The 27,475-nt window shown below is 44.3% G+C and overlaps 1 protein-coding gene across 1 annotated transcript; it reads left to right on the forward strand.

The window, feature by feature from the left end:
• The first annotated feature begins 415 nt into the window (after positions 1–415).
• csf1b (colony stimulating factor 1b (macrophage)) lies at positions 416–27,403 on the forward strand. The gene is made up of 9 exons (XM_084333240.1): positions 416–535; positions 8,966–9,079; positions 13,961–14,023; positions 14,162–14,332; positions 14,656–14,866; positions 23,799–23,935; positions 26,861–26,904; positions 26,995–27,035; positions 27,215–27,403. The coding sequence occupies exons 1-8, from the start codon at positions 494–496 to the stop codon at positions 27,032–27,034; spliced, it is 822 nt and encodes a 273-aa protein (XP_084189366.1). The 5' UTR covers positions 416–493; the 3' UTR covers position 27,035; positions 27,215–27,403.
• The last annotated feature ends 72 nt before the right edge of the window (positions 27,404–27,475 follow it).

Genomic DNA, 27,475 nt, shown 5'->3' on the forward strand with positions numbered 1-27,475 from the left:
AAGAAAGAAAGAAAGAAAGAAGCATTGGCTATTCAGAAACCCTTGATGTGTCAAAGCCAGTGTTTTGAATTAGTCATAAGCTTTGCCAGGATTCAAACAGAGGGAACAGACACGACTGGCCATTTAGACATTTGGAGAGTGTTCCCCTCTAAGGTTCAAGAGGAAAGGTGAATCTGCAGCCCTCAATGTGTCTGTCCCGATCCGCAGGGTCCAGGCCACGGATGGATCTGCTGGAGTACGTGAGAGTAGTGGGAGGTCTTTAGAGAGACGGTCTGTCAGCCAAGGCAGCCAGTCTCTGTGTGAACTCACTTGGTGCAGGCGGGAACGCTTTATGACTCAACGCTGGGAGCAACACTCTCCACACACAAAGTGTCAGATTTACTCAGCAAACCCCTCACTAAGGACAGGATTCGAAAGCGATAGCAAATTTTCTGCCCACTTCAATGTGTCTGACAGAGGAGTTTGGTATTTTCCACAGTCAAACGTGTACCAGATGACCATCAACGTGCCAACCCTGATCCAGAGCAAAACTAAGGTACGTTAGATTTCTCCCATTTTTCAATGCAGTCGCAAAAGGGAAGGAATATACTGAAAGCAATTTAATACTTACCGTAGAAAGTGCATGTTTGTGTGTGTGTGTGTGTGTGTGTGTGTGTGTGTGTGTGTGTGTGTGTGTGTGTGTGTGTGTGTGTGTGTGTGTGTGTGTGTGTGTGTGTGTGTGTGTGTGTGTGTGTGTGTGTGTGTGTGTGTGTGTGTGTGTGTGTGTGTGTGTGTGTGTGTGTGTGAGTGTGTCTAACAGCTGCATCCATCAAGCCAGATAAGATTGAAAGTCGTTTTAAATGTGGATATCCATACAGTACCTCGCCAACAGTGGTGGAACACACACACGTTTTATTTTTTTTAATTTTCTATTTTTACTTAGGTAAAAGTAGAAATAGCCAGATCAAATAGTACTCTGGGTAAAAGGAAAAGTCCTCCATTCAAAATTCCACTTAAGTAAAAGTAGAGAAGTATTTGAAATTGCAAGTATGTACCGAATGTAAAAGTGTACATTCTATATGACGTTTGTATATTCCAGTGCTTGGGAGCTTTTACATTTACATCTAGTCATTTAGTCATTTAGCTGACCGCTTTTATCCAAAGAGACTTACAAGTTGTGTACAACAAGTCAGAAGGAAGAGTACAACTCTGGCAGCTAAGGGTCAGTAAGATTGTTCGTCAAACAGTGTTAGGGTGGTGTCTATAGAACCCAAGAGCAGAACACAAGGCACAGGAGAATGAGGCGGTTTAGGGTATTTAATGGTGAAACCCAGAAGACGACAAGGCAGGCAGTGAGGGAATACAGGTGAGGGATGTGTGTGTCCATGAGGTCCCGGGATAGTCCAGGCTGGTGATGTCCAAGGGTGGGGGTGCAGGCCGGAGGTGTGTGATCCTACACACAGGAGAACAGGGGTTAGAACGACGCAGGTACAGAGCTCACAAGAACATACTATAAATATATAGTATGGAGGTCCAGATAAGAGACCTAATACCAAGACAGGTGAAACAACACTCGGACCAGGAGTGGTAGGGGTGCAGGCCTCTTATCCTGGCTCAGTGATGAGGTAGGCAGGCTGAGGGTGAAGCGGGAACATGGAGGGACCCATGGTAGCAGGGACCTGCTGATAGACAGGGGAGAGAACGGCCCTGGCTGTGGCTGTAACAGCAACAACCTTGAGTGCATAGTAGTATAGACATATTAGCTAAGTAGGTATAATATAAAATAGAATTTATAGAATAGAATAGTTTTTATTGTCATTATACACGTCCAACAAGATTAAGAACTCAACCTTTAAAGGAACACGCCAACTTTTTGGGAAATTCGCTTATTTACCATCTACCCTGGAGTTAGACAAGCAGATACATACCCTTTTGTGTGTGTGTGTGTGTGTGTGTGTGTGTGTGTGTGTGTGTGTGTGTGTGTGTGTGTGTGTGTGTGTGTGTGTGTGTGTGTGTGTGTGTGTGTGTGTGTGTGTGTGTGTGTGTGTGTGTGTGTGTGTGTGTGTGTGTGTGTGTGTGTGTGTGTGTGTGTGTGTGTGTGTGTGTGTGTGTGTGTGCGTGCGTGCGTGGTGCGTGCGTGGTGCGTGCGTGCGTGTGTGTGTGTTTGTTTGGGTGTGTGTGTGTGTGTTTGTATGTGTGTGTGTGTGTTTGTTTGTGTGTTTTGTAAAAATACTTTTGTCTTGTTTACATAAGGGTCCTCCATTTTCAATTCATCAAGACATTTAGAGACATATGCTCTTGTTGCTTCTACATAAACAGCATCAATAGTTTTGGGGGAAAGTAAATCATCTGACTTTGACATCATGTGTTTGCCGCCTGGCGTCACCATTGACATTTCTATTAGATTATATCAAATTCGATTAGCTGCATTGATCAGTCATTACGCTGGTGCTCGCTGTGAGGCCTCCATGGAATGTCGGGGGGTTTTCACCATCAACTGTCTAAAGTCAGTCATATATACAATCATATGCTTTGCTTTGAATGGAAAACCGGAATTCACTTTATGACTTACACACACGACTTGATAATTTTTGGTTTTGTGATAACATCACACACACATTCCACATGACACAAAAGCAGCAGTGGTTAGCACTGTTGCCTCACAGCAAGAAGGTCCTGGGTTCAAACCCCAGCAGTGTTCAGCACTGTTGCATCATAGCAAGAATGTCCTGGGTTCAAGCCCCAGCTGTGGTTAGCACTGTTGCCTCACAGGAAAGTATGTCCTGGGTTCAAACCCCAGCAGTCGTTAGCACTGTTGCCACACAAGCAAGTAGGTACTGGATCCAAACCCCTGCAGTGGTTAGCACTGTTGCCTCACAGCAAGAAGGTCCTGGGTTCAAACCCCAGCAGTGGTTAGCACTGTTGTCTCACAGCAAGTAGATCCTGGGTCCAAAACCCAGCAGTGGTTAGCACTGTTGTCTCACAGCAAGTAGGTCCTGGGTTCAACTCCCAGCAGGGGGCCTTTCTGTGATGTGGAGTTTGCATGTTCTCTCCGTGTTTGAGTGGGTTTCCTCTGGGTACTCCAGTTTCCCCCACATCATAAATACATGCATGTAGGTCCTGCCGTTGCCCTTGACCAAGGTACTGGCATTACAACTGGAGTTGGTCTGCTCCTAAACTGTAGGATGGATCAAAATGCAGTGGATGCTGTCCTTGTACGCAGATGACTTATTATTTAAATAAAAATGAATGTGCTCCCATGTTTTTTATATATTTTTCAATCTCTTCCAGTCTTCTTACCCAAATCCTTTTTTACTAGAGTAAATAGTAAAGCCCCCCAGAATCAAGAGAGATTTTTTACAGATGCCTAGAGATGTTGGGGGATTGACACTCCCTGATATGAAAAACTATTATTGGGCAGCCAATATTCACAAGATGATTTTATGGATCCAAGAACCGACACTGAGTTGGTGTGAATTTGAAGCTAGATCATGTCCTTCTACCTCACTATTGGCTCTTCTCTCATCTGAATTGCTAATCTGGCCAACCAAATTTTCAAGTAACCCAATTGTTGTGTCCACTTTGAAAATATGGCTTCAATTCAGGCGTGCCTTTGGACTCCTGGGATTCTCCAACCACAACCCCATTTGCAACAATCACCTCTTTATCGCTCCCCACACTGACACAGCCTTCTCGACCTGGCAAAGGTTAGGCCATAGTTAGATTGAGGGACCTCTACATCAATAAGGTTTTCATTTATTCCGATACTTTCAGGTTCGGAACTGGGTTAAACAACATAATGCCTCCTTCCCTAATATCCCCCCTAACTCAGTAATTGACACAATTTTGGACATTCCCACAAATCAAAAAGGTACCAAGGATTTACACCCTAATCTCCCGTAACACAGAAACCTCTCTTGATTAAATCAAAGTAGATTGGGAAAAGGAATTGGGCGATGTTATAGATGAGGATGTTGTATTGACCAGAGTAAATGACAGTACGTCTTGTTCCAGGCTCAATCTGATGCAATCTATTCATCTATTTTACAAATTCTAAACTCTCCAAAATATATCCCAATATTACAGATTCTTGTAGATGCATGTCCCCAGCAAATATGACACACAAGTTTTGGTCTTGTCCTCACCTACACAGCTTTTGGACAGCTATTTTCAAACACCTCGCAGAGGCTGTCAACATGGAATTAACTCCCAGTGCAGAAATAGCCATCTTTGGAGTTTTACCAGGCCCGGGTCATCAAAGGGTTAGTAGAAGAACAATAGATAGCATTGCCTTTGCATCATTATTAGCATTGCAAATTGTGAAAAATACAAAATGTGCCATTCAATGTGTATTGTATTTCACTGTACCTTGATGACTAATAAATAAACATATAACAAAAATGCAGTGGATGAATTTCCCCAATGGGATTAATACAATCTACAGTAAGAGAGGAAAACAATTCTAATAATGAGAGAAATATGTCAGATGAATTGAACACACACACGCACACACACACGCACACACACACACACACGCACACAACATTATTAGAATTGTTTTCCTCTCTTACTGTAAATTGTATTAAGAAAGGGAAACAAGGGAACAACACAAAAATAGATGCACACAATATTCTTCTAGGAGGGTCCAGGAGCTCATTACCATGTATTCTGACAGGGGAATGAAGAAAAAGTTTCAATAAGAACCATTTTCATTAAAGGAACATGCCAACGTTATGGGAAATCGGCTTACCATCTTCTCCAGAGTCAGACAAGAAGATAGACCAATTTCCTCTCTGTGTGCTCAGTAGAAAGCTATCCGGCTGCTAGCTAGCCTAGATTAGCACAAAATAATGGAAGTTGACAGCCTAGCTGTTGGCCAAAAACACCTCTCCCAGACTGTTAAACTAGGTTAGTGGTCCGTATCAACTTCCATTAATTTGTGCTAAATTAAGCTAGCTTGCAGCCACTCCCGATAGTTTTCTACTGAACGCACAGAGAGGAAATTGGTGTCTACTGTATCTTCTTGTCTGACTCTGAAGAAGATGGTAAGCAGATTTCCCATAACGTTGGTATGTTCCACTTAATCCCTAAGACCTTTTCAAGGTGGTTCCATGGTCATGACAGCAGTAGGGCCACATACAATTGCGCATGGTTGTAAAGCTGGGACCTTAAGAATAACTAGAGATGTAGCCTATGTCTATTAATATGCAATAAACATGTTTTGAATCTCACCTATTCAAATGATTAAAATTCTGAGAGTATAGAGAGCAGACCTCTAGTGAACTGCAGACTGTTTCCTCAACTATTCTCAACTGTAGTAGAGGTTCAACTCGAGGAAAGTTGTAGAAATTGTCTAGGAAATAGTGTCTGCAGTTCTCTAGAGGTCTGCTCTCCTCTCGGTGACCTCACCTGGAGGAACTTCTCGAGGTGAACTCTCGAGACATAGAACACGTTGGAAAGTTACATGTCTGATTATCACATGTCCTCCTCACTGCAGACCGATAGGATTAAGGCTGAAAATCTAATTGTTGTTTCTTATTCATGTGCATGTGGGCCCCACGTGGCATGCCTTAATGAGCTCCACCTGTACGCAATTAATTCAACTTCCAACTGACACTGTCCCCATTCCTCCATCCGAACACACATGGCTTAGAAAACAGTGGAAGAATAGCAGCAAAATGATTTCAAAATCAATTATAAATGGAAAAGCTTAGATATTTGAATATGAGTGGAAGGAGGAGTTGATGAAAGTTGTAATTTAGGTGAAAAATGTGGCCTTTGTGGCAATTTAAAAACATAAATCACCAGATTCAGCTGTGTACTTATTCAGCTGTCTAAGTATTCAGCTGTGTAAGTATTCAAAGTGTAAGTATTCAGCTGTGTAAGTATTCAGAGTGTAAGTATTCAGAGTGTAAGTATACAGCTGTGTAAGTATTCAGAGTGTAAGTATTCAGAGTGTGACCGATCGTATGGTACTCCTCTTGTGTCTTTTAACCCTGTTATGGGGAAGTGAGTTTAACTCGCAGCCCGCTTACTGCCACAGTCACTTCACAACACACACGTTTATCGTAGGCCTAAACATTTAATCTCATGTATTTTTTTTATCCGATTTCCGATTTTTTTCTCTTGAAAACTAGAAACACCTAGGAAATCATTCAAATAACCTTTGTTTTTATTTGACACAAAAAAATTATCAAACCAAGATGAATTTCCCTATTGGGATTGAAGTGCAAACCTAACTTTCACCAATCTTCACTTAAAAAAAAATATAATATATATATATAAAAGGTTACTCTTGATCAAACAAAGATGAATGTCCCTATTGGGATTAATAGTGCAATAATTGCTTTTTCACCAAACTTCACTTAAAACAAATAAAACGTGCCTCTTGATCATCAAACAAGAATGAATTGCCCTATTGGGATTAATAAAGTGCAAATCTAACTTTCACCAAACATCACTTTTTGTCAAATAAAAGGTGAATCTAAAAACTAAAAAAAATTCAATCGCTAAAAAAAATCTAAATCGTCCTAGATCATTAATTCGAATTAATCGAAAAACCGATTAATCGCCCAGCCCTTATCGTGACTGTGGATATTACTCACGGACCTCCGTTACACTCACCTCCCTAAACTCATGCCACCTCAGGACATCCGGGTCATACGGCACCAGTGTGACTGATCGTATGGTACTCTTGCGTTGTGTCATTTGTCGATGCCCCGAGGGAGATTCGAACACAGGTCTCCCACACCGTGGGCGACGACATAGACCGCTGCACTAAGAGGTGAATTCACTCCTGGGTACCGTATCTATGTGTCTTTTAACCCTGTTATGGTTAAGTGTGAAATGTGGCAGCCCGCTTACTGCCACACTTCACAACACACGAGTTTATCGTGACTGTGGATATTACTCACGGACCTCCGTTACATAAGTATTCCAGAGTGTAAGTATTCAGCTGTGTAAGTATTCAGAGAGTTCTGTAAGTATTCAGAGTCTAAGTATTCAGCTGTGTAAGTATTCAGAGTGTATAAGTATTCAGAGTGTAAGTATTCAGAGTGGCCAGCGCATTGGGGTCTCATGCCCAAAAAAATACGTTATCTTAAAGGGACAGGCACACGTACGGTACAACTGATTTGTACACACAGACACACACATGCATTAGCCCTGCCCCCTAATCATAAACCCCGCCCCATTTTCACATCACGTGAACCGTTTGTCGTAGAGACTCCTGGACTTACAGGAAGATTTGCTTTCATTGGTCTATGTTTGTTCTATCGTTGTTCAATGTTTGCCCCGCCCCCTACACTTAAGCCCTCTCTCTTTCGTATCTCCTGAACCGCTTGTCGCACAGACACAGTTCCAACACTGTTACATTCAGCACACGGTACATTGACACTTGACAGCAACTCACTCATTTCTGCTGGAATTGTCCTGTTCAGTATCCAGTTCAGTATCCAGTTCAGTATCCAGGCTCAGCATTCAGGGGGGGGGAAACACAAAAATAGATGCACACAATATTTTACTCTTGTGGGTTGTGAAGAATACTTTTCAGAAGTCCACCAGGCAACAAATACACCATCTTGTATGGTTTCAATTCAAATGATTAATGGTATGGCATGTGGGATATGTCCAGGGGTCTGGTTCAGGCTGAATTCCCTCTGTTGGTATTGCCTATTGAGTCAGGGGAATCTGTCATGATGTTCCGTTTCTAAGTGTCTGTTGCCATCACTTTATTCACTGGTAACAGCTAAGATGAAAGTTGCATCCATACTCCCTGTTTACTGTGAGCTGCTTCCAGTAGAAGGTCAGAGAGACGCTACATCTGAAGCCTATTTGGTAGTGAGGGTTGCCAAACGATGCTAAAGGCTAAAATGCATCACCAACACCTAGTATGCTTCTGAAGGTCCCCAGCCGCACCCACAAGGCAGGGGGAGCTACATCCTGTAATTGTAACTGACACCTGTTAATGGTTGTAGAGGCAGTTAAGAAGAAGGCAGCAAGGAACCATAGAGAGGGACAAGTCTTGATGATCAAACAGGCTATTATAAAAGCTTCAACGCTGACTTTCTTTTTATACATTTATTTAGCCAATTATGTCACTGATGCTCAGATAAACCTTTATTTAGACCAGCTTTGCAGAACACATCTCTACTATTGTAAATAAATAATAATAATAATAATAATAATAATAATAATAATAATAATAATAATAATAATAATAATAATAATAATAATAATAATAATAATAATAATAATAATAATAATAATAATAATAATAATAATAATAATAATAATAATAATAATAATAATAATAATAATAATAATAATAATAATAATAATAATAATAATAATAATAATAATAATAATAATAATAATAATAATAATAAATTGGATTTGAAGAGAGAAGCGCCTTTCTCAGACTCAAGGACACTGTACAAGGAGAGAGAAGCTATATAAAAGAAAGGGTAAATAAAAATTTGAAAAAAAAATATGAATATATGTGTATAGTAACAACAGGAAAAAACAGATAAGATAAAATAAGATAAAAAATGGAGGCAAGGTGCTGTCCAATTGGATGAAATGGTAACAAGAAAATGAACAAAAACAAAAAACAGAAAACAAAAACAAACAAACAACAAAAACAACAGGATCTGTGGCTTAAAAGAAAAGAGTCAGGGTGTGGGCTACTTGGGAGCAGGGCCGTGTTGCGTGAAGGCAAGTGTGAACAGGTATGTTATAAACAGTGCCAACACACTGGAACTATTTAAATAGATATTATTTAAGCCAACAGAGGTTCTACCTTAAATCTGAGGAATGCTCTTACATTTCTTTTCTTTTTCTTACACCAAGGGGAGTTCCAACAGGTTTAATGTGGTTCTTTTTTCTTTTTTAAGTAAAGGTTGGGATGTTTCAAGTACAAAGGATATGCACAGGAGCAGCTTATATCATTGTACTAATGCAACACGAATCTATTGCTGTGTTGCAGGTAAAGTATCTGTGTGTGCTCATGTTCCTGAGCTTCCCTCTGTCCATGGGGGAGGTCCCTGGTCCCTGCAGGCACTCCATCACCAGGGAGCATCTGCTGACTCTCAGGCACCTGGTACGTGCTTTTTAAAGGGACACTCCAACATTTTAAGAAGCCTTTTCTGATTTGGCACTAACTGGGATTGCATTTAATTCTGAGTAGAAATTACCATATTCGAAGAAGAAATTGTTGGCGTTTGTTAGCAACGCTTGTGGAATTTAGTAGGAAGCAAAAACTGTATGTCTGAAAAATCATAGTGCTCGGTGTAGAAAACACAAGGAACACATTTTAGGAAAAGATAAGGAGGGCGTTGTATCTTTTTTCAGTTCCAAATGAACTGAGCTTAATTTGGCCCAGCTGTTCTAGTGTTAAATTGTCTCTTCCTCACTATCTACTTCTCCCCTTCACGATTGATTTCAAATCCATGAGGGATTGTCGTTTTCACCTTGTCAGGATATTACATGAAATACCATATCATCAATTATATGATATCATATAATTGACAAATATCAACTACAAATGTTTATACCACTTTAAACCCATCCCTACAGAATCCACAACATTGTAATGGTAAATGGTGCATTTATATAGTGCTTTTATATAGTGCTTTTATATAAAGCGTTTTAAAAACGTTTGTTCCTCACATTCACCCATTCACACATATTCACAGACTGACGGAGAAGGAAACCATGCAAGGTGCCAACCTGCTCATCAGGAGCAGTTAGGGGTTAAGTGTCTTGCTCAATGACACTTTGAAATGCTGCCCAGGAGGAGCAGGAATCAAACCTTCCAATTACCAGACGACCACTCAACCTCCTGAGAGACTCCAAATGCTCACACCTTTGCTTCATATGTCATGTGTTTGCTCATGTTTTGTATTCTCTAGCCTCTAGGTAGTTTAGGAAGCTGTTTGGATTGCACTACCTGTTGTGTTTTACAAAAATAGTTTGGACCGCCACAAGCATTGGTAACAAATGCAAACAATTTCTATTTCCAATATCTCAAAAAGGAAAACACTGGCACAAGTGCTGCTTGGCAGGACAAATCAAGATATAATCTGTAATGCCGTCAAACAATGGGTCTCATTCCCAAACGGATTTACGACTAAAAATGTCCTCTTAGGCAGATTTCTGCCCATTTAAGACATATTAGGGCTGGTAGCGCGATTCCCCACATTTTCCTGAGATCAGATTTGACCGTGGCTGAGAGCAGATTTAAGAGTGCTGAGGAGCACACTTATGATTGATTGACTAATTGAACATTTTATTAACTTGACAGACTGTGTTCTCATAGTGATTCCTTCATGTCAACGCTACAGGCCTCCTTGGAATTAATTACTTAATCATAATTAAAATAAATATAACAATATTTGTACGATAAGAAATTACGCATTTGATGTCGGAAAAATAAATAATATGGATTCATCTGATCACAGGGCAGCTGGATTAACCATATCTGAACCAGCTATTTTGGACAAATGTATAATTACTTTAATTACTCAGATATTCAAACACATTATGCAATTATTGTATTGTATTATTGTATTGTAATCGGTCGAAAGGAGCCGTAGTTCTTTTCTTTTCCAAAAGAAAAGAGGCCTAGAAGCGTGGCTAACGCTAATGGCACGCATACCAGAAGCTAACTGCCTACGAAACGGCACTGAAAGAGGATTTCACCCATCTAATGAACACTAGACTAGACAAATATCAAGATGTATCCATCAGTGGACCAATTGCATGCTTTTGCAGAGGACAAGAAGCCTTCAGTCGACTCCTTCAGACATTAAGCACCCCCCACAGCCCAAATGGAATGATACAAAAAATATATATATATAAATATATATATATTTTTTAATATTAGCCTATACTTTTTCTTTTTTTCTTTTTTTTTACCAATAGTCGACTAACGGCAAATTTTGGCCAATCATAGTCGACCATCCAAATCCTTAGTCGGGGACAGCCCTATACACCAACACTGAAATGACAGTGGATAAATAAATAAATAAGAACTAAAGCTAATCGCGTGGAATTAGACTGCATTAATATTTAATATACAAAGAGTGACACGTTCAGCCGAACGCACAATTGGAGGGGGGCTCCCCACCCTCCAGAACATTTACAACAAGCGTTGCAAGGGCAAGGCTAAGAGAATCATTAAAGACTCCAGTCACCCGAACAACTGCCTCTTTGAACTGCTGCGGTCAGGCGAGCACAGAAAGACTCAGAAGAAGCTTCTATCCCCAGGCCATCAGGCTGCTAAACGAACAATGAACACTACACAACAACAACCACCAAACGCACATAGCACACACATCCACACGCACACACTCACTTTAAACAAACACACTGTAGCACCCACTCCACACACTTTATAGCACACACCCACTTTAAACAAAACACACTGTAGCACCCACTCCCCACACTTTATATTTATTGATGAATGATTGCGCTACAACTCGTACACCTTACTGTAAATTGTACCTAAATTGTACCTCATCCCATTTCTGCTTTGCACTATATAGTACTGTACATTAGTACACTGCATAGTATTGTATATTATATGGTAACTCAGAACATTGTACATATGTCTATACCGAACACTGTGACCTCATTTTCTTCCTCTAAATTACATGCTATACTATGTTATTTGATACTATCTTGTCTAGCACAGTCTCTGGAGCGTAACAGTAAGAAGCATTTTGTATGAAAGTATTCTGTACTTCTGTATGACAACTATTAAAGAAACTTGAAACTTGAAACTTGAAACTTCCTTATTACATGGCGTTTTCACATTCGCCGAAATGCTTGCTTGTGATTGGTCAATAGCCCGCGTCAGAGGTCCGTTATCACACAATAATGACCGCTGTGGGACAATAATGACCGCTGTGCGCAGCTGTTCGCAATCAAGCCCACTACAACACTGTATCAGTGCAGCTCAGCATATGCACAGCTGCACTCAGTCATGCAATCAGACCACAGACCTGCCGACTGCCGATAATAATCACTTTATTTGGGCTGACAGAGCCACTTCTGCGTCTTCATTTGATCTAGTCTTGTCGATGAATTAGGTATATTGTTAGTAAGTTAGCCATGTAATAAGCGGGATAATGTATAGCTAGGGTGACCAGGTGTCCCCCTTTTGGTTGTACTGTCCCACCATTTGAGACCGCGTCCCACATATTGAGAGGATGTCCCTCTTTTCGAAGCAAAAAAAAATATATCGAACACAAGACATTCCTGTCAAGTGATAAAGTTTGAATATTTAAAACAGATGTTAGGTAGTAACAAGCCGGCTGCCAGTGCCAAGATGAATGTGGAGAGATATAATTCTGTATTTAATTTGTATTTATTTTGATTTAACCTTTATCTATTCGGTGAAGACGAGTTATTCTAATAAAAAAAATTACATTATCTATCTGTCCCACTTTGTCCCACCAAAATCTTACTGTTGTCCTGCTTTTGGACTTTTTGCATCTGGTCACCCTATGTATAGCTATACTCGATCATTGTCGCAAAATAATTGACCTTCACTGACGTTTAAAACACCTCGGCGCTGCGCCTCGGTATTTTAAACTCCGTGTCTGTCAATTATTTTGCGACAATGACCTCGTAGCTATACATTATCCCTTACATAACAAGTCTTGTGTGCGCCAGTATGGCCTACGTGTCTAATGAATGAACAGTATAGGCTTAATATATTCTAGTTACTTGTTTCATTAGGATTTAATAGATACTATATATATGCTCTGCCCTACGTACAGTATAAGTACAGTACCTATACTGTACGTAGGGCAGAGCCTATAGTATCTACTAAATCCTAATGAAACAAGTCATTAATGGAATAATAAGCCTATACTGCGTTCATTCATTACGCTGTAGGCTATACAGTACTGCGCGCTAATTTCGATGGGTCGCAAAGCGCTTCCGCGTCCATTTTCACACGGCTGCATCATTAGTTGCCGTATAAGGAGCTCTGGAGGCGTTGTTTTGTATGCAAATGACCTAGACGGGAACACGCGTTCATGTTTGAGACATGGTGCCATTCCCCAACGCAGATATCACAGCTGTGTGAGTGTGATCGTTTGAGACACTTAAGACATATTACCAGCGTGTTGAGGACTCAGAGTGAACTTGTCATTGATTCTGTCTCAGTCGGTTCCAAGATAAGTCTTCCAAGAGAACTCTTTGGAAAATATTGGGGAATGAGACCCAATGACCTATAGGTAAGATAGCTCTTGGTACTGCACTTTGTTTACATCTTTCATTTTGGTCTGATGTGTGGGTTGGAGTTGATTTGGGATAAGGGGTCATTATTGCTGGAGGGAGAAGCGAGGTGTGGCCAGCAATAGCAACCCCTTCCCTATCTCCACCCAACTCCAACAGTCCATCAGATCAAAACCAAAAATGTAAACAAAGTGCAATACCAAGCAGGGCTCTTTTGCCCTGAGGTAACTGTTTGACGGCATTCTGGATTCTACCTGAACCTTTGTCTGGAAACCCTTTCAGTGGGAGAGTGTTCGTTCTGCTACTGACACACACCAAGTATTAAAGGGGCACATAATGTCATACATATCCCAATGTGTGTTTTGCACATTCATTTAGGAGAGGACACTGAACAACTGTGTTGTGTTAATTACAGCTCAATGGAATGAATAAATAGAGATAAGGATTACAAAATGGATAGCTATTTTTCTCCATCTCCATCATTTCATTGAGCTGTAATTAACACAACACAAGGATTCAGTGTCCTCTGATGACATCACTGGTGGCCATATTCAAACTCATTACCTCTCAATAACTGTTAAATTAAATGAATGTGTGCAAAACAGAGCCTTGGGAAATGTGAAATTAGCTAAATAAATGGCTGTTGTTTTTCCGGTGAAGTGCCCCTTTAAAGGTACCGTCTGACAGATTGCCATGTTGATGAGAATGATCTCTCTGTCATTTGTTTACACAGATGGATAACCAGTTGAGGAGTGGATGTTCAATAACCTACACATTCATAGAACGGAGAGGGTTGGTAAGGTAACTTTTCTTTTGCTCTTGAAACCTTTCGCTTTGACTCTAATGTAAAAATTGTGCCATGTGTTGTTTGTTTTTAGTTTTTTATGGCTCCTTGTCGTGATCTCAGAGTAAATGCTCCTTGTCCTGATCTCAGAGTAAATGCTGCTTTGTAAAAGCGTCTTTGCCTTGGATCCTGGAGCTGCTCACCACACACTTCAGATACACCAGGGGATCCATCAGCGACGGCTACGTCCAGTCCCTCAGGGCTCTCATCCACAACATCTACTCCCAGAGATGTGTTCCTCAGATCAACGAGGAGGTGGAGGTGAGGTGGGCCTTTCTGAGAGGGTGGACTTATATCTCAGCCTGTAGCAGGGCTGAAGGAATTGACCTGTCTCAAACCCTGCCACCCTTTTCCCAATCCTCCAATCACAATTGTTGCCTCTCCTAAAGCAACAGTTGTGATTGGAGGATCAAGAAAAGATGGCGGAGCTTGAGCTTAATTATTTGTGTTTGTAATATAAAACCCTATTACAAAGGATTCAAAAACAAAATTGTGAAAATGTAAAAAAATATATATGCACGAAAGCAATGATGAATGCAGAGATGATCTATGTTCTGATAGAGTGTTTGTTGAACTTGCTTCAGGATAAACCAGAGAGTTTTGAGGTGATCTTCAGAGGGTCGCCCACAGAGGCACTGCAGAAGGCCCAAGAAGTGTTGTCTGTGTACTGGGAGCTGGTGACTCTGAGTGACACGCCGCTGGACTGGACCTGCCAGGGGGAATACTCAGAAACCTTCCCCACAGAAACATTCACAGATATCCCCACAGACCCGCCCACAGAACGTGCCGCTACAGGTGGGGAACACTGTCGTTCAAGAAGCTTCCCACATGATTCACTTCACGTTTGTGCAGTGGTGGAAAGTAAAGTATTTTTACTCAAGTACCTACTGTACTTAAGTACAAGTTCGAGCTACTTTTACTTTACGTGATTATTTTCATTTTAGGGAACTTTGTACTTTTACTCCACTACATTTATCTGAACCCATCAGTTACTAGTTACTTTGAAGAAAAAGATGTTGCATAGAAAACATGGAAAACATTTATGAAGATTATATACTTTCACGTTTGAAGCCTGTCAACTTCAAGAGGATGTAATGAGAGCAGTAGAACTGGACCATGTACCACTTTAACATAACCTTTCATCAGAGCAGCATAACTGGACCCCATACCACTTTAACGAAAGGTTATCCTATAACCTAGTTATATGAATACTGGCTGAGCGTCTCGCTCTCGCCATTATGAGATAACTCTTATCTCCTAGCACTTAATGTGCTCACGAAACAAACAAATGCACTCACATGCACGTGACCAGGCCACGCCCCCCGCATCCCCCTATATGACGCCGGACATGGTCACACTCCATCTTCCTCAGAATGATTTCCATACACGGAAAAACCATCCAAGGGACCTCAGGGCGCTAAGAGCGAGACGCTCAGCCAGTATTCATATAACTAGGTTATAGGATAACCTTTCGTTATATTATCATACTGGCAATCGCGTCTCGCTCTCGCCATTATGAGATATGGGGCAGAGCAGACGCGTGGCCCGACAAGTGTACCCCCTGAGGGCCCGTAAGCCCCAGCCAGGGGGGAGGGGAGTCCCGTCCACCCGCCCGTCCTAACAAAGGGGGGGAGGCAGTCAACTCCACCAAAGTGCGAAAAAGGGGGAACCAGGCACCCCTGAAAACGCACAGCACAGGCGGGACCACGTGTGACACAGCACCCCGTGGCACACACCCACACACCCCTGTTAGCCCACCAAATGGTGGGACGCAGGAGAGGTCCCAGACCTCAGAACCGCCTGGGAGACAGAACCCCCAGTCATGTCCACGAGGTAAAACTTAACGAAGGGACCCGGGGAGGACCAGGAGGCCGCAGCACAGATGTCCTCCACCAAGGCCCCCCATTAACAGGGCAGAAGCCCGAGGGGGGACCTGTCCAGCCAATGTGTAGCAAAGGGCAACGCCCTCGCACAACCAATGTGACAGGTGCTGCTTGGACAGCGCCTCACCCGCGCGAGGGCCACCGTAACAAACAAACAGTTGAACGGAAGCCCTGAGAGCCCGAGTCCGACTGAGGTAAAACCCCCAGTGCACGGGCAGGACACGACAGGTGAAGGCCCGCCTCCAACTCACTAGCGTGAGGAGGCGGACGAACACCTAAACCACAATATCCCTGGAGCGAAAAGAGCTTCGGATATTCTTTGGCACGAAGACTGGATTAGGCCTCAGAGTCGCACCGCTATCGGCCGAATAGACAAGCACTCAGGCCGCACCGAGAGAGCACACAGCTCACCCATGCGCTTAGCGGAGGTGATGGCCAAAAAGAATGCGGTCTTAAAGACAGCTGATCCAATGGCGCCTGCTCAAGAGGCTCAAACGGGGCCTCCAACAACCGGCCCAGGACCAGTTGGAGGTCCCACTCGGAGACAGAGAACGTTCCACAGGCTTGAGACGCCGAGCGCCAAGCAGGAAATGTTTCACGAGAGGGTGGCTGAACAATGTTCTGCCCCCACACTCGACCATACGCCACTCCCCAGCGTAAGCCGTGGTAGTGGATGGAGCGCGCGCGTTCCGGATAGCGTTAACCACAGAAGAGTCAAGATGCATCCCCACCAGATTCACACTTTCAGCAGCCAAGCCTAGAGGCTGCCCCAGAACAGGAGGCAGAACAGAGTTCTGCGTGCCTGAGAGAGGGCCCGCGGTGACCACGGAACAGGCCATGGCGGGGCCACCAAGAGCTGAATCAGGGCCGGGGACCACACAGCTGAGCCCCGGCCCTGCGCAACCAGGATCAAGTCCTGCGCTCCGACGTACCCGCCCCAACAGCTGAGCTATCAGGTGTATGGGGGGGAATGCGTACAGAATCCCGGGCGGCCACGGAATCGGTCCCAGACCTGTCCGACTATGTCTGGACGTAGTCCCCACTCGTCAGGGTGAGGACCGCCCCGCGACAGCACATCTGCACCCACATTCTCCCTGCCGGGGATGTGGAGAGCCCTCAGGCTGCGCAGATGGAGAACGCCCATAGCCAGAGCCTGACCGCCGCCCGGTGCAGACGGGGGGAGCGCACTCCTCCCTGTCTGTCAATATACGACGCTGACGTCGTGTTGTCCGTCCTGACCAAAACATGCTTGCCCACCACAAGGTGGCCGAGCCATTTGAGGACCAGAAGGACTGCCTTCAATTCCAACACATTGAATGTAGTGCAGACCGGGCAGCATGGTCTTGTCAGCTGCCCCCTACTGCGTTGGTCCGACACGTCCTCCCCCCCATCCCATGAGGGAGGCGTCGGTGAAGACCGTGACATGTGACAGCCTGCTGCCCACGGGGACGAGGTCCCCCAGTACTGACATGGGAACCTTCAGCCGCTTCCAGTTGTCTCACACTGGGTCCATTTCCATACTGGAAAAAAACCACCTCTGTATCCTCCTCATGAAGAGGAGGCCAAGAGGGACCACAGAGTGAGCAGATGCCATCATACCGAGCAGGCGCATCACGGACAGCGCCGTAACCGTCCTAGGACGGAATCTCCCGAGCGCGCCGAGAACCACCCACTCGCCGCCGCTCTGAGAGGGATGACCATATAGACCTTGAGCTTAGAATAAGCCCAAGTACTCCACCTGTTGACTGGGAAGAGGAGCACTCCACTTCCAGTCTACAGCAAAACCCAGGCTGGTGAGGAATTCCACCACCTGCCTGGTATGAGGACTGGCGACCTTCCCTGACCGGCCGAGGACCAGAACGTCGTCCAGGGTAGAATAAAATTCGTAACCCCCGACGACACAGAGGCCCCAGCGCGGTCTCCACGCACTTGGTGAAGATTCTGGGAGCCAGAGAGTAGCCGAACGGCAGCCTCTGGTACCCGTACGCTAAGCCCTGCAAAGGAAGCGTAGGTATGCCCTAGGATGGAAGATCGGGATGTGAATACGCATCCTACAGGTCTATGGAGGTGAACCAGTCCCTCACCTGACAACGCCTAACAGGTGGGAGACGGTCAACATTCTGAACCTTCTATGGGACACCAGAGAATACCGGGAGGAAACGCCGCTCACCGCGTCCTCTCATGGGACCACGACAACGGCCTGCTTCGCCAACAGAGATTGGATCTTGTCGGCCAGAGCTGTCACTGCTGCGGACCCTGACAAAAAAGGGTCTGTACCAAACCCAAAAATGGAGGGTGGGGTTGTGCAAACTGCACAACACAAGCCCCCGCCTCAACGTTCTCCCCATCCACCTCGACATATGGCACTGCTGTAGCCATACGTGATGATAATCCTAAAGCACACCCGCCGCCAACTGGTGCTGGTCCGCCAGGAACTGTAGATAGGAGGCCTGGTCCCACCCGCTGTGCGTTGCCAACCCTGGACACGCCAATCACGCGAGCAGGGCGTCTCGCGGAGCCGGGATATCGCACCCTAACACTACCAACGAGGCAATCGCACCCAAGGGGGGACCCCGACAGAAAGAGCCGGTCTGATACGGGGAGAGCGGCCATCACACTTGGTGACATAAGCTCCCCCACTGAACATCTTCCCAGCATGGACTGCTGAGGATGGCCTGCTCTGCAGCTGGACATGCAAGGCGTGTGGTCCCCACACTGCCCGATAGGGTGGGTTCCTACACACCGTAGCCCTGCAGTGATATTACTACCACCCAAACCACGCGTGCTTGAATGACCACCACCGGTCTTCCGGTCGGGGGAGGCACTAACGTGATACCCGGCCTGGCGAGGGTGGGGCTGGGGGAACTCATGCTGCGACCTCCTGGGCCTCGAGTTCCCCCGCTGACAACCTTTTCCGTTGACAGACACAACACCAGGCTCACCAAACACAGACGCAGAACGTGTGGCGTGGGAGCCGCTTGACAGCACAGCATTCTCACAGGCAGACCCAGGCCTAGCTAGCAACTGGGTGTCAGCCCCTGTCCCCATGAGCCACTCGGTCCACCTTGGCAATGTCCTCAAGGCCAGTTGGCGTGTAGCAGTGTGATTACAATGATACTGCTCCCAGCAGGGGATAATGACGGGACCGTTTAGTGAGTCACGTAATTTTGCTTCACTCACTTGAAACCTGGTAATGGTCACAATGTGAGTGAACAAGTGGGATAGAGTTGGTGAGCACCGTTACAGCTTTTGGTTAATTCATTAATAGTACAGTTCACGACGTGACGAGCAAATTGAAGGCTGTCGGATGAAACATAGTCACTTTAGGTCGGCTCATCAATAGTACCATTCACGGCGTTTGGAGCAACAATATAATTGCAAAGTTCAACACAGCCAAGGCATAGATGTGTCAATGATAATGTTCACAGCGTTTGGAGCAACAATATAATTGCAAGGTTCAACACAGCCAAGGCATAGGTGTCAATGATAATGTTCACAGCGTTTGGAGCAACAACCTAGTTGCTTGGTTCGACACAGCCAAGGCATAGGTGTCAATGACAATGTTTTTTAGCTAGCATTGGAGGCCAGCAGTGTTAGCATTCTTTGGCTAACAGCGTTAGCATTGGCATTGGTTGGCTAGCGGTGTTAGCATTGGTTGGCTAACAGCGTTTAGCATTGAGCATTGGTTGGCTAGCGGTGTTAGCATTGGTTGGCTAACAGCGTTGGCATTGGCGGCTAGCAGTGTTAGCATTGGTTGGCTAACAGTGTTAACATTGGTTGGCTAGCGGTGTTAGCATTGGTTGGCTAACAGCGTTAGCATTGGTGGCTAGCAGTGTTAGCATTGGTTGGCTAACAGTGTTAACATTGGTTGGCTAATGGCTAGCGTTTAGCATTGGCGGCTAGCAGTGTTAGCATTCTTTGGCTAACAGCGTTAGCATTGGCGGCTAGCAGTGTTAGCATTGGTTGGCTAACAGTGTTAACATTGATTGGCTAATGGCTAGCGTTTAGCATTGACGGCTAGCAGTGTTAGCATTCTTTGGCTAACAGCGTTAACATTGGTGGCTAGCAGTTAGCATTTGGCATCGGATAGAATTCGGCGACCCCACCACTTCAAGCAACCAACATGTGGGCGGAATACGGCGATTCCAACCCAATAAGCAGTCAACATCAACGTTTCACTTCCCTTGAGCTGACTGCGTCCTCTCCATGTGCCCGTCGTGTGTATCCACTCCGTCCTGGTTCCACCTTGACGTTGAGGGGTATCTCACGCGGCATTTCCTTCTGCGTTCCGTCCGTCCCGTCTCGTAGCGGGGCGCGTGCAGTAAATAATTGTCAAATTATCTAACAGTCACAGTAAATGTGTCAACTAAATGTCCCCATTGGAAAGGGTGTAGGCGAAGACTGAGACTATAAACCAGAGGAAACAATTCCGACTTTGCAATAACTGTTTTATTCGGACTACATGTCCAAACATCCAGTGCTTATAGAAAATGTATGTGCCATTAACACCAGGTGGCCAATTATTCAGTAGTTAGCCGGTAGCTAGCAGTCAGTTAGTAGCATTTAGTAGCAGATGGTAGTAGACGATAGAGTCGATTCAGAGTCGATTCAGCAGTAGTCAGTACTTGTCAGTCGATACAGATTATTTACCTATACAAAAGGAAAGGAAATAAACGACATTAGTTAGCAACTAGATATACATATGAAAGGATAATTATGAATAAACGGCGCATACAATGCAACGTACCGTTGGCCAGTCTGTTCGCCCACAGGGCTTTTCACCTTACAGGCCTATGGCTACGTGTGTCTCTTAAATAGTGTGTCACACAGACGCTGATTCAGCCTCACCTGTTCACATCTCAGTCCCCTGGCGTCTCACAGTTGCAGTAAACGCCCACTAGGTGGCACCAGATGATAAATAATACTTGTATAATAAGTGCCACTATAATAATGATAATAATAATAATATCTCTGTAGGAAGGGCGCTAGATAATTCTCCAAGCATCCTAGCTGTAGCTAAGGGGCTACACAACCCTGACTGTATTTAAATGTTTAGATTAGACCACTACTAGAATATTAATTAGCCAGACAGTATAGTTACACAAAATGGCGGACACTCCATTAACTGCGAGGGGACAGTGAAACTAAGTTAAACAATCACTTTAAAGCCAAAACATACATAGCATATGAACACAGATCTCCGGTTACTACTATAATATCAATGCCACAATGTCCGAGGTAACGATAGTTCCTATACTACGGGTACCCGACCGTTGGAGCTCTGAATGGAGTGAGACGGAGCGAACTGCACAGGGAAAAACAAGATGGTGGATGGAGACGGTAATTCTCTGGAGATCCTACTCCAGAGAGCTGCAGACACACTTGGGATAATCCGGTCGTCGCTGGGGAGGAAAGGGTCTTGTACGGACCAGTTCTTGTATTCCTAGCGCCCGATGGCAGGATTGATAGCTATTAGTCCAAAAGCCCGTTGGCATGGGTGATAGCTAGTTAGCCCCTTTGCTAGGCTAACCCGCAGGAAGTCTTCAATAAGCAGTTAGATCCAGAACGTTGCTGGGTTCAACAAGTCTCTCCACGTTACTTCGCTTACACAAGTCACTATACTGTGCCAATAGTGGCTCGACAATATTATGGTTGTATCTAATTAGCCGTTCGGCTCTCTATAACGATACGTTGATTTTTCGTCTGTTTACAACTGCGCTAAACGTTACTTCTCTCTCTCAGACTATGTCCAGGCATGTCCTAGCAAGCCCGCGCATGTGCTCACTCTGACTACGGCGTTAAGAGTGGAACATACACAAATAAGCGAATGATGAATACTGGCATGTAAACAGATGACGTGAAGATATATATCTTATATATATAAACAATATATAAGTTATACAAAATAATAAACGCAGACTCTATGTTTTAATCTGGACCTTCAGAACACTAGCCCTCCCTGCGGTTATAGCTTGCGGCTAGGTCAAAAGCTGAGTAACCTCAAAACCTTGCGCAATGTTTTGACGTCGGCTGGCCCTAAGGCCCCACCACCCGACACCATTTTTGACAGAAAAAACAGCAAATTGAACAATGTTGCCACTCGCTGCTAATTCTATACCGCAGCGGTATAGGCTTTATCAGCCCACCAGCCACCTGCCGGGCCGACTCGCCTCATGGCGTCGGCTGGGCGGGACACCGTTCCACCATGTCAGAGGCAAAGGACTGATGCCACCTGCTTCACTAAGCACGGAACACCAGTGGTGGCTGCAGACCAAAGTCTACTACTAGTGAAGCACTGCCTCACTAGTAAGCATGCAGCAACTTCCACTGTGGTGTGCACCCATGAAGGGATAATGAATAAATGAACGAAAACTCTATTAACATATTGCAGAATGGGCTAGCCCATACACACAATTGTTAAGGGGATGCGGACCAAAGAAAAACACCAGTCCTGTCCACACCAAGGACCCCCATTTTCAATTCATAGATTCACTAAAAGCACACCTGCCCTGAGCCTCAGCCCATCCACCCATGTAAATGGTAAACAAGCCCCAGTTAAACCCCCAACATTAGACACCGATTGACCGTCAGCATGAATTGTTAAGAGGAGGGAAGACCTTTTAGTAAAGACAGCCCTCGGCGGGGAACAAGGAAACGGCGTCCCAGCATTGTAGCATTAGCATTAGCCGCGCGCTCTAGGATAGTTGGAAAAACACCCAAAAAGAGTCATGACGACCGTGTTTTCCCAAATATCCTGCCCCTCGCGCCAATACATCACTCGGTTGTCTCATGGGACAACGAGCAGTATTACTCATGCTAGTATCAATGCCTGATAGCGCAGGCCTTACCTGTGCACGACTTAGCTCGACTGCTAACCGTCTCGCGATGTCCCTCGGTCCGCTGTCACGAGACGAGGAAAACCCAGGACAGGCCCGTTGCGCTGTTTAGGATGTGCCGAGAAGATTCCAGGGGCTGGTGAACTTCTGGCGAATACCCAACATTGTGCAATTTCTCCCTGCGTTTCATAACAACTAGTTCACGGAGTGCACTGCCACTTCCGTGTTGGAAACAAAAAGAGGAAGGTGGAGTGTGACCATGTCCGGTGTCATATAGGGTGATGCGGGGGCGTGGCCTGGTCACGTGCATGTGAGTGCATTTGTTTGTTTTGTGAGCACATTAAGTGCTAGGAGATAAGAGTTATCTCATAATGGCGAGAGCGAGACGCGATTGACAGTATGATAATATAACATAACCTTTCATCAGAGCAGCATAACTGGACCACATACCACTTTAACATAACCTTTCATCAGAGCAGCATAACTGGACCACATACCACTTTAACATAACCTTTCATCAGAGCAGCATAACTGGACCACATACAACTTTAACATAACTTTTCATCAGAGCAGCATAACTGGACCACATACCACTTTAACATAACCTTTAATCAAAGCAGCATAACTGGACCATATACCACTTTAACATCACCTTTAATCAGAGCAACATAACTGGACCACGTGCCACTTTAAAATAACCTTTCATCAGAGCAGCATAACTGAACCACATACCACTTTAACATAACCTATAGAGGTCAATGGATCGAGGGTTGAATGCTCCCAAGCACTGGAATACACACACGTCATGTAGAATTTGTACTTTTACTTTAGATACATAAGTACATTCAATAGCAAATACTTCTCTACTTTCATGTAAAAGTAGAATTTTAATGGAGGACTTTTACTTTTACCAGAGTACTCATTTATCTGGGTATTTCTAACTTAAGTGAAAGAACTGCATTTGTGTGTGAAACTGCTGCTATTATGGACGAAATGTCTCTTCCACAGACAGAGCGGAAAGGAAGTCAGTCAGAGCCTCTCAGATGAGTCCAGGCAGAGAACGCTACAAGTTTGGCTTCATAATCACATCTGTCTGCGGAGCTCTGCTGCTCATGTTCACTGTCTACTGTCTTGTCATACAAAAGGTACTTTTTACTTCAGTTAGGAATTACTCACTTTTCTTTGTACTCTCTGGCTTCTCAGGTTTCCTCAAAGTAGGTCCGACAGGCTAAATCCGACCCTTTCCAACATAATGTTTGGCCCTAAAAAGGTTCCACCAATATGTTGTTTATTCTGATGCACTTTAATATCTGAGGAGTGGTTTGAGACAACACGAGCTCGGGAGGTAGAGCAGTCATTTGGTAATCCGGAGGTTCCCGGTTCGATTCCCGCTCCTCCCGGGCAGCATGTCGAAGTGTCCTTGAGCAAGACACTTAACCCCTAACTGTTGCTGATGAGCAGGTTGGCACCTTGCATGGTTGCCTCCGCCGTCGGTGTGTGAATGTGTGAGTGAATGGGTCAAATTAAATTAAATAAACACGTTATTAGTCCCGCAAGCGGCGATTTAAGGCATGAATACGGCAAACAGCTGCACTTATACACATCCAAGACAGAACAAGGGACAAGAGACATACATGACACTATTAAAGCACAAGAAACATGACACTGTTAGAACAGGATCCTTATATACAGTAGCTGATCTGTCAAGTCTAATAAATAAATTCAGTCAGTACAAAAAAGTGCACTTTGGTCAAAAAGGTTCAAATCAAGGGGTCAAAAGGTGCATATTAGTGAACTGACCATTCCTTGCACTGTGGCCATTCACCAGTTGAATGGTCTCTGGAACAAAACCAAACTTCCTTCTGTTTGTTTTACAGGCAGGCTGTCTAAAGAGCTTTCCTGATTGCAACAAGTTAAAACACACATGAAGGACATGTGTGGAGTCACTAATTATCTTATGTGCTTTCTTGAGCACTTGAGCACTGTTAAACTGTACTAGGGATCTTTGTGTTTTGCCGATAATTTTAGAGCTAAGGTTGACAACACCTTGCAATCTGTTCTTGTCTCTTTGACAGAGGGATGTGAACCAACATACAAATGAAAAGCTTAGAATACTTTAAATAAATAAAATGTTGCCAGAATTCTCTGGTCGACTCCAAAGGAGTTTAGTTTACGAAGACAGTGCAGACGCTGATGAGCCTTTTTTATTATAACATCTGCATTGTCGCTAAATTTCAGTTTGTCATCAAACACAGTTCCTAAATATTTTTTTTTTATCCACTTTTTCTCCCATTTTCTATATTTTCTCCCATCCCAATTTCGTATCATCCAATTCAACCCTCCCCTGTCACGAACGCTGTTTCTTGCCTCCCACAAGCCGACTGCAATGTGGACTAAGTCATACATAGCACAAGTCCCCTCCGGTACTTGAGGTAACAGCAGTCGCATCTTTTCACCTGCGCAGCTCGATCTCTCAGTGTCGAGGAGTAACGCGTGGGAGGCTCACGCTGCCCCCGACACTTCCTGATTCTACTGCGCAGGCGCACCAACCGACCTGTAGGAGTCGCTGTCCACAACGCCCGATCCCCACCCATCAGTTTCCCACCCCCTAATACGGCCAATGTGTATTAGTATGAACGACCAGCTAAACTGAAAGCAATGTGGAGCGCTGGGCTCGAACAGGCAAGCCCAGCGTCTCCGTCATTCGTGGCGAGCGCCTTGCCCACTACGCCACGTAGCCGCCCCCACAGTTCCTAAATATTGATAGTTCTGGACAATTTCCACCTCAGCTCTGTGGGTGGTTGTTGGAGAGATGTCTACTGTATGTGTTTTGGTGAAATAATAATTTCTTTGGTTTTGGATGCATTTAAATTCAGAAAACAGCCATCACATAAAATGTTACAATATGGTGATTTATATATTTGCTAAGACAGTAATTTCTGTATAAAACAAAAAGAAGAGAAGAAAGAACAGCCAGTGGAAATTAGCCTGCCATCCATCTTATCTTCAGACAGTCAGATACTGTCCCGTCCTTGGTTGCGATGGGTACGGACGTCATAAACCAGGATTTATCATGACTTCTTCTCAGGGCCGGACTGGGGAAATAATTCATACCGGGAGATATAGCGCGAAATATAGCCCCAATCAGGCCACTTTTTAAGCGGGGGGTCTGGGGGTCCCCCACCAGGAATTTTTTTGTTACAAATACTTAATTTCCTGCATTCTGGTGAATTTGAGTGCATGTGAATCACAAACTAATGAGCCAACAATTGCTTAGTACAATGTACTGTTATGGACCTCAAATAAAACGGTTGTGGCACTAGCAATGCTACTCTCTCCACCTTCAAAAAGAAAAAAGCAAGAGCACAACATATTTTTCTATTTACTATTATAATACAGTTAACCACTCTCTCCTGTAAGGGCCTTTCTTTTTTTGTTTTATCCCTCTCTCCTCCACCCTTTCTCTTTCTTCCACTGTCCATCTTGACATCAACGTTAATTGACTTTCGCTCTACTGTATCTCTCCCGAGTCCCTCACTACCTGGCTCATTGCCTGGCTGTTATTCTGCATCTGAGTGCCGTGTGCCATTCCATTCGCCGCCTCCGCTGTCAATCAGTTGTATCGCCTGGTCCCGCCTCCACCAATCACAAGCGGCAGCACGGCTCCATTGTGTGTGTGTGTGTCTGCGTGAGGGAGAGTGTCAGATAGTTCTCCAACTCTGTCGCAGACAGTGAAATCCTGGTTGTTCCCCACCCACCTAGGTTATCTAACATCTAACTATCGCTCCACGCCGCCGCCACAACTAGAAACAATGGCCTGACAAAAAAAAATAAAAACAAATTATAATTTTTTTTTTCTTTTTTTTTTTTTATATAATTTTTTTTTTTTTTTGTGCAGGCCAGGCCACCGGGAAAACTCCCGGTGCTCCCGATGGCCAGTCCGGGCCTGCTTCTTCTCCTCGGCCTCTTTCAATTGACCTCGAACATTCTTTCTTTTGCGTCCATTCATCTTGATGTTCCTAGCTGTCTAATGATTTCTTTGACAGTTTTTTCTTGTTTCCCGCATGCAGAAAACTCAGACGCATCACACATCAAGGTCATCCGTAAACTGGAGGTAAGGACATGCTAAGAATGACTTGAGATTCATTTATTTGTCTTGTTCCATTTATAATGATTCCTCCTAAAACACACCTTTGTTACACAGACCACATCCCACGCAGGACATAGAGATGGAGGTACAGTAATGTGAGTATCGTCCAGCCTGCCTGTCCTCCGGCCTTGCCCTACTGATTTTCTGTCCACTTGCATGCAGTCAAATCAAAACAAAAGCCTGCCAAACACCCAATCCGCCCATTTTGTCAGTATGAACGTCAATGCATTTCTCTTTTTGTATGTGTGTGTGTATCTCTTGTCTGTGTTCTCAGTATTATTCATCTCCCCTCAAAGGCAATAAAGAGCAACAGCAGCAGGTGGAGCATGTATGGAGTTGGACATTTTCTTGGTATCCTGTTACAAAATCCAATATATTTAAGACAAGACTTAAAATATCAGAATCATATTTGTAATGTGGATAGTTCTCACCTATTATTACGTATAATTTGTTCTCTGCTATTACTTCAATCTGGATTTGAGTGACTGACCCTACTGTATCTGGGATAGTCATGGAGTATTTGCATTATTTGTGA

The sequence above is a fragment of the Notolepis coatsorum genome (assembly GCF_963971535.1).
Source record: "Notolepis coatsorum genome assembly, chromosome: 17".
In the NCBI taxonomy this organism is placed as follows: Eukaryota; Metazoa; Chordata; class Actinopteri; order Aulopiformes; family Paralepididae; genus Notolepis; species Notolepis coatsorum.